Here is an 8,224-nt window from a genome sequence, read left to right on the forward strand (position 1 = left end):
CCGCCGGGCAGTGAGGAGGCAAGCTGGGGCTGGAGCCGGCCCTGGTCCCCGGCGGCTCTCCCAGTCCCTCCCCGGACTCTGGTTCACGTCGTTCCTCACAGACCAAGAGCGTGCGGCCTCTGTGCATGGGAGTATTTGCAATTTGGTGACGGTCACTTACCCTCTGCTCCCCCGTTTCACAAATACGTTCATTGCAGAAGTTATGTTCTCTTTGCCATCACGAAATTTAAGGATAAATTTGCAGTGAAAGCAGTATAGTGATAGTGCTGTGTCCCCGAGGCCGCAGGTAGCCGTAGCAGAGCTGGAGAGTTCTCAGGTTTGCAAGAGACCTACTGGGCTTTTGTCCTGGACTGGTACGTTTGACACAAGAATAGTTGAGAAGAGTGGGAGAACAGGGCTGTGCTGGGTGTTACAGCTGTCAAGAGGACAGTACTTCTCATCTCTGGGCCTTTCTAGTGGTTGTTCATATCCTCTTTTCTTCATCTCTTCCCCTGTCCTTTTTTATCTGACTTACTGATACCCAGCAGAGGTTATTAGGAGTTTTGTTGTTAGGATTGGTTGTTCCGGTTTTGTTTAGGTTTTTTTTTCCTCCAAGTTTTCTTAAATTTAGATAAAATAAAGTTAAGGGAACAATGTGCAAAAGGTGTGTTTTGATCCTAAGTTATCCCTTGGTACACGGTGCCATTTAGGCATACGTGAGTCATGACGCTCTTTGAAATCAAGAGCAGAAAAGGATTTCCTCTCAAAACTGAGGAACAACTACTTTTTTGTTATTAGCATCGACTTGTTTATGCCATACCAAAAAGCTAAGCAAGAGCTTGACAGAGCAGATGCCTTCCTTTGTTCTCTGAAGATCACAGAAGTGGAGGACGCCTGACTTGCCGGTGAAGGACCTTTGCCTGAGAGTGCTGTAAGGCCTGAGCAGTGCCCCTGCAGGGCAGGAGTGCTTCTGCTCTGTTCTGTTTTCAGGTGATAATATCTGTGTCTGTCCACACTTTGACTGACTGTTTCACAGGCATCCCTAAAGCCAGAGGAGCTTTTATCTTGGCGCAGTCTTCATAGGAGACCCTGTGCCAAATGGGCTGTTGCAGAGTCCAGCGTATGCTGCACATCCTCAGCGTGCATCGAAGAGAGCACTGGCCTTGCAGACTTGGACCACGCTGTGCCCTTGGGAGGGCTGAGGATCTCTGCCCAGCTCGAGCGCAAGGGAGCTGCGTTGCTTGCCAGACTTGTTGCAGCTTCTCTGGACGTTCTTCTCACCCTTAGCAAGCCTCCTCCAGATCTCTGAGTCTCGGCTTCAGGGCCCTTGGTCTGGACTCCTGGCTCCTGACAGGCAGCAACAGGGCCAGGTTTCGGGTCCAAGGGGAAGAGAAGGACAAAGGGAACATCCAAGTGCTTGACAGAGGTGCTTATACACACCAGTAGTTTTATCGCCAGTGGGATCAGGTGGCAATCTGACAGCCCTGGAGTCTATACTGGAGCCTCTTGTCCTAGGTGATGTGCCAATCTCCTAATGCTTCTCACAGAGGCATGCGTTTTGGCACTGCTCCCTGTAGTTACAAGGGAGAAGCCTAGCAAACAACCCAATGTTCAGCTAGGACAGTCTTTCAGATTACTATGGGTGCTGCTAATGTTGTATCGTCAATGCTGCCAGTAAGAGTTGGGTTAGACACAGCCGACATAACTCTTTTCTTCTGGATTCTTGAAACAAATGTTGCTGAGGGCCTCACTCCCAGACAGCAGCAGTACACGAGGTCCTACATTTGTTTCAAATATTGCAGGCTACTCCAAAAAGAGAGCATTCCAAGTCATTTGCCATCAGATGTCTAAGGTTTTCAATCATCAGGCTGTCCCCCTTGGTAGCTCCACTTGACAAGGGACAGAACCATGAGCAGGTTACTCTCGGTGGCACTAGATATTCTGAAGATGTGGGCCATGCCAGTTGTGTGTCTACAGAGGGATGAGGTTCCCCTGGCTCCTTACTTGGAAGGAATCTCAAATGAGTAGTTCCGTTGCGTTATTTTGACAATTACAGATCTTTCCAACATACGTGGTCCTTGGTAAACCTCTGGAAGTCCACTGAGCTGAGGCAGACTTGATCACCAGAGTTTGTTGCTGTTGAATTCAACTCTGTTGACTGGATTTTACCTTAGCTGGATTCTTTTGTCCAGAGCAAGACTGGTCCTGTGTTGCTTGTACCGTTATACCTGTCTATCCCAGGGTCTACCAACATTTTCAATTGGATAATGATCTGTGCTATATCTTGCTGTGGAGCTGCCCTTGCTCAAGCTCTACTGGTGGCCTCCAGAAATGTCTGTGTTCCTCACTGACTGCAGAGGGCTTATCAGTCGCTGGAGTTTTGACGTATATGGTCCTTATGTACCTTTACATCCCTTCTTGTCATGGCCCAGGAAGTCTGCCATCCAGTTTTGCACCTGCGAAGCACTGATACTGTGGGAGGAGCACTGACCTGTCAGTGTGAGGTAGAGCAGCCTGGTACTCTATAGATACTGCCACAGCAAAATAATCTCCAGGCATGAGCACTTGTGGCACACGGTTGCTCAGAGTTAAAATGGGCAACCTATCTGCAAACTCTTACAAATAATGTCCTTTCACCCATACCTCCTGATGTTAGTGGTGTACAAGAAGCAGGGTTGGGTTTGGTTTTGTTTTGTTTTGTTTTGTTTCAGAAAGGTGGATCTTTCCTACGGCCTTGTTAGTCTCTTTTGGATCTTCATTTACGTTTGTAAACAGAGATTATGATTGCTTGCACCTTCCTAGCCCACGTAGGGAAGGAAGAGCATTGACGCCCAGGTCTCCACCATTCCCAGTGGTAGAACTGGTGGCTCCTCCAGCCCCACTGATGTAATGTGGAGTGGTAGCAACGAAAGACTGTGTAGGTACATGGGGCTAAGGGAGGTGCGTGATGTTGCATGGTCTTGCTCTCTTTATTTTTGACTTCTCTGGTTTTGTATATTCTGCAGCTACACCTTGTGAATTTAGGAAAAAGTATTTTGGGGACTGCCTTGTCTTGTATTTCCTAATATGTAACACTGATTTTTTTCTTTTAAAACCAGGACTGACTAACTAGTTGATTACTGATTCTGAGATGAGCATTTTTCCTGCTTTATTTTCAATTTTAGCTCATATAATCTGAAGAAGGAAGGAAAAGGGGAACTTTGTGTATAGCAGAGATCACAGTGTTAAATATGGACAAGGCAGCTCTGTTCTGCACTTAAAAAACAGCGGGTTAATTACTTGAGATTGCCTTACCTAGTTTTCCATGCTCTGTTCTTTAACACCAGTCAGTATTCATTCGGTGTTTAAAATCCCCGTGACTGGTAGGGGAAGGGACCAGGGAATCCAAAATCCTCCTCTTAATTCAAGCTCCACAAACGTATTGACTATGGAGGGACTTCAGCCTGAAGTTAAATATTTAAGGAATATTTAATTTTGGTAATAACACATTGTATCCTTTCACCATGACAATTCAGAATAAGATACGGGAGGTCATATTCCCTCACGTAGTGGGAGTATGCGTGACCCACTGCGACTGACTGTAACAGGATCTTATTAAGGTCAGAAGACGTTCTTTCTGTTAAAGTAAATCTCAAGGTTATTTTTTTGCCTTAATGATATCAGGATACCTGGAAAAGTGTGAATCCATGCAGCTTTTCTACAAGTGGACTCAAAACCAGTTGTATAAATGAAACTGTTTTAAATGGGAGCAACTTTCTCTGAAGTCCTAATGGTGTTTTAATTGTTACTTACAAAGTAGACTGTCTAGGTCATGTCAAAGGCAACAACAGCTTTCATACTGTCAGGTTGAGAATGTTTTCAGTTAATCCAATTATGTATTTTTAGATGTCTTGGAGGGTTGGCAAAAGCAGCCGTTAAAGAGAAATGAAAATCCATTCCTTAAAATTTTTCATCGTTGTTACAGGAATAAAGTATTGCTATAATGACTGGAATGACTAGAAAAACAATGAGAAGAATAATAGCCATTTTCTACTTTTGGTGAGCTGATGTTATAGCAACTGTATGAGGCCAGTTTTCTGTGTATATGCAGATATAATTAGTTGATGGTGTGCTGCTGGGGCAAAGCACGGTGTGGGAGGATTTTGAGAAACCCTGTTCAGAAATCAGCGCTGATGTGTTTCATGACTCACGAGTTACAATTCCTGTGATGGACACAGGCACAAATGACCTTACAAAGAGGCTAGAAACCATTACCTTCTTACCTGCTGCTAAAATGTACAGTATTTTGAAACGTTAGAGCAGAAAGAAAGCTAGACAGCCTCGCAGGATTTTTCTAGAAAGCTGGAAGACTGAGAGTGCTTTTCTTAATAGCCTCACTAAGTTCAGGGGGTGTTCAATAGGCTTTGTCATGTAAAAAGATAGTAGCAAGAAGTTCTCATCTCTTGATGATTTTTACATGAGATGCGTTTGCAACGTCCTACAATACTTATTCACTGTTGCTTAGTGTAACCATGCTCGAGTATGAAAGATTTCTGACTTAACTATTTTTAAATTTATCAAAATCTCTGACCATTCTGCATATGTCTTTCCCATAGATTAATTCCCCTCTAAACATGAGCAACTATTAAGCAAATACCTTATTCTTTCTGTCGCAGGTGTGGACATTGTCAGCGTCTTCAGCCAACTTGGAATGATTTGGGAGATAAATACAACAACATGGAAAACCCACAGGTCTATGTTGTTAAAGTGGATTGTACTACAGATACTCCACTGTGCTCTGAATTTGGTGTCCGAGGGTACCCTACGTAAGTATAAAAGGATGTCTGCTCCTGTTTCTTTCTGTTTTAGTTTTCCATGATCCTCTGCCAGTTTGTTGAAGCTAACTTCTAAGCTATATTTTTTGGTGGGTTTCTTTGTAGCCCTTTGGACCTCATATGTTCATTTTAAGCCTTTTTACCATGTTGCCAAGTATCATGTGATACATACTACTCTTACTCTTTTATTTTTTTTTAAAGAAACTGTTTATGTCTTAGAAGATGGCTGTGTTTATATGAAGTCCAGAATTGTCCTTTTCTTTTCTCTGAGAGTACCTCTTTCTCAAGCAACAGTGTGTTACACAGCTGTGATATGCATGATAGAGCTGGTCTCTGGTAACAGTGCTTTTAAAAATAACTTGTCACAAGTTCGTCAGTACACTGCACCATTCATAATTAATGTATAGGTGATCTCTTAAATTTTTGAGTGAACTTGGTGCTCATAAAGTGATAAATTAATAGTATCACTTAGCATAGCAGTGGTGATGTTGTACAGACTTTTTCTAGGTAATTTTGCTTGTGTTGATTTAGGAGAAATTCAGTTGGGGTTTAGGGTTGTTAAACTTACCTTGTTATAAAGGATATATGCCTTACTACCTCAGCTTTGGTAGACAGAACATGATCTAGAGTATCTCTGAGAGGGCAGCCTGGATAGTGCTTTTGGGTTAGATACACGTGCTCCCTTTGTAGCTGCCAAAAAGAAGCAAAGGGATTTTTTTCACTTGTGTCTTCTTTAAAGTTTCTTGCAAAAATGGATGGGATCATTTCAACTGCTTTACTAATTACTCATTTTAGTGGGGATAAGTGGAGAATGTCGTCTTCTGTAGCCCTTCCACAGCCTGTATTTTTCAGTTTCCTTCCCTTTGCTCACTTTGTCTAGTGTTACTGCTGACCCCAGCAACAGCCTGAACTTGACGTATGCTCCTGGCTGCACCCACTTTGATGCAGATGAGTGCGACTGAGTAGAAGTTGAGAGTTATAAATAGCAAAGTCCTTGTTGAAATAGGAATTGTCCTTAAGGGCAGTTTGTGGCTTAGTTCCAGTAGAAACACCAAGAAACAATGAATATTACAAGTCTATTTTAATATCCCCAAAATTGAGCATTGGTCGTCTTTGCGTATTTGAATAGATTATATTGTGGTACCGTTCCTTGTAAAATAGAAAGAGTGCCAGAGATTTTGAATAAGAAAAAAAATAAATGGATGTTTAATTGCTCCCCCCGCCCCTTTAAGGTCACTAAATATCTAGGAATAGTTATTACTTGCTTTCGTCTACTTGAAAAGTACAAATGATAAAGCAGTCATCTGCTAGTTACAGAAATACAGAGATGAAGGGGAATTCATTATATTGATTCTCTTCCTGGCCGAGTCAGTTTTTAACTAGCCTGTTTTTAAAAACCTCCTCCAGCGAGGGAAATTTCACAGCTTCCTCAGTCACAGAGGGATTGTCGCAAATCCAGGATGTGCTGGTCCCTGCACTGCTTTCCCAAACACCGGTCAAAGGAAAGGCTGCATCCCCTTTCCATCCCCCTGAGAGTAAAACTGGCTGAGCAGGTCCCTGCGCTGCTTGGTACAGTTGTCTCAGGATTATTTGGTGCTGCAAAATACTCTCTACTGAACTAGAGAAACTTATCCTCATCTGAAGAAAATAAAGGTGCAGCTGGCTTTTTAAGCTGATATTTTTTTTTTCTTGTTACACCTCATGGCAATACATTTGAAGAGTATTTTAGATGTTCTTCTGTTTTGTTTTTGTTGTTTCCTTCTTATTACGAAGTTGCTTTTTTTTTTCCCCAAAAAAAAAAATTTTGACCTTTTATTATCACAAGGAATAGTCACGAAATACCTTAAATAGAAAAGGTAGTGGGAGCTCCTATGTCTTTTGAATGTATTTGCATTACGTGGTTTTTCAACACTTTCATATCTTCATTTTTTCCAACGGTGGGACAAGAAGAGAGAGAAAAAGATTTCAAGAAAAAGCAGTACAAAATGACAGCTTGGCAAGGGGAACTGAGGGCTAGGTGACAGTAGTAACTGAAACTATGATTTGCTTAAAAAATAAGGCTAGGTCAGAAGTTGATATTGCCCCTTTACCAAATGTATTTCCAATTTCAACTTAAATATTTACTAGTAGAAGCTTTAGGTAGTTTATGGAAAAGTTTTGATAGCAATTAAATGTGTTAGTCACGAAGTCTTGAATCCCTATAAGCAGTTACTTATTTCCTTGTCCTATTGACTTGGCCAGCGTGTTTTTAATCAGTTCAATACCACATGAAAAGTCCTGCATTCCAAAAGCAGTCAGGGAACGAAATGTGAGAAGGAAATTCCTGGGAAAATAAGCATTGGATATTTTTCCTTTGGTGATGGAGAGGGGTGAACAGAACAAAATTGATGTTTTTTGACAAACTGAAATAGGATTCATAGGTATAATGAATGATTAACCTTAGAACTGAACACTGCAATGTTTTATTTGCTCTTGCTTATTGATCAAAGTAATATTAGGCTATGTTGATTTTTAACAAGGTATTTCTTTTTGCTATTTTAAAAGTCTCCTTTAAAAGCTTACGTGGGAATGAAAAAGTGTCCTAAGTTCTAGCCATGACCCTTTAAATTGAGGGAGATGCCTGATGCTGATGTTAATAGTCAAGAAAGCTGTTACTGCAGCCTGAGCTGCATTGCTGTGGATTAGCAAAGTGTGTTAGCTTTCTGAGAATGTTTCCTGTGTGAAAATTTTTGCCTCACTCTTTTCTACATTTTGATCCTTTAGCCTAAAGCTGCTTAAACCAGGACAAGAACCTCTGAAATATCAAGGCTCTAGGGACTTCCAGGCACTGGAAAACTGGATGTTGGAGAAACTAAATGAGGAACCATCTGTAAGTGAAAAGGAAATAAGAAAAGGAAATATTCCCTTCTGCAGATTTGCTTATCTATCATTTCTATAGGCTAGGTTTCATTTTCCAGGAGGAAGTCTACTCCTGAGAATAAAAGTCAGGTGGCAATAGCAATATGGAACAGCTTCCACATAAGTCAGAACAGTAATTAAAACTGTCATCCTGTGACCTGCCCTTTGTTTCCTGTATTTAAAACTACAGTACGTAATGCAGTTTTTAATGTTTAGCATTTTGATATTTTAAGATACAATTCTTAGTGTCAATTCAGTTGACACCTGTAGGCCATATGTTTCTAGAATATGAAAAGCGATTTAGCTATAATATGTTATAAATTGCATTTGTGTTGGTCTTAATTACCTCTTTTAGCTCAGTTACTATCTGATAATGTTGTACGCTAAAGAAAGGGTTTAAAATAATCAGTTAGGTAAGTTAAGCAAATACCGTCACTAGGAAAACCCTTGTGTTTAGGGGTAGCACTTACGTATAGTAGCCAAGCCTTGCCTAAAATTAAATTTATAATTGCTGTTTCTAATCAAGATAAAGA

At 41.2% G+C, this 8,224-nt stretch overlaps 1 protein-coding gene across 1 annotated transcript in view; it reads left to right on the top strand.

Moving 5' to 3' along the window:
- The first annotated feature begins 4,640 nt into the window (after positions 1-4,640).
- Positions 4,641-8,224, top strand: part of TXNDC5 (thioredoxin domain containing 5) — a 21,108-nt gene continuing 17,524 nt past the window's right edge. The window contains exons 1-2 of the mRNA XM_019472054.1: positions 4,641-4,784; positions 7,557-7,662. Coding sequence (XP_019327599.1) covers positions 4,696-4,784; positions 7,557-7,662 — 195 coding nt within the window. The 5' untranslated portion in view covers positions 4,641-4,695. The remainder of the gene's footprint in view (positions 4,785-7,556; positions 7,663-8,224) is intronic.

The sequence above is a fragment of the Aptenodytes forsteri genome, unplaced genomic scaffold (genome assembly GCF_000699145.1).
Source record: "Aptenodytes forsteri isolate BGI_AS27 unplaced genomic scaffold, ASM69914v1 Scaffold81, whole genome shotgun sequence".
NCBI lineage: Eukaryota > Metazoa > Chordata > Aves > Sphenisciformes > Spheniscidae > Aptenodytes > Aptenodytes forsteri.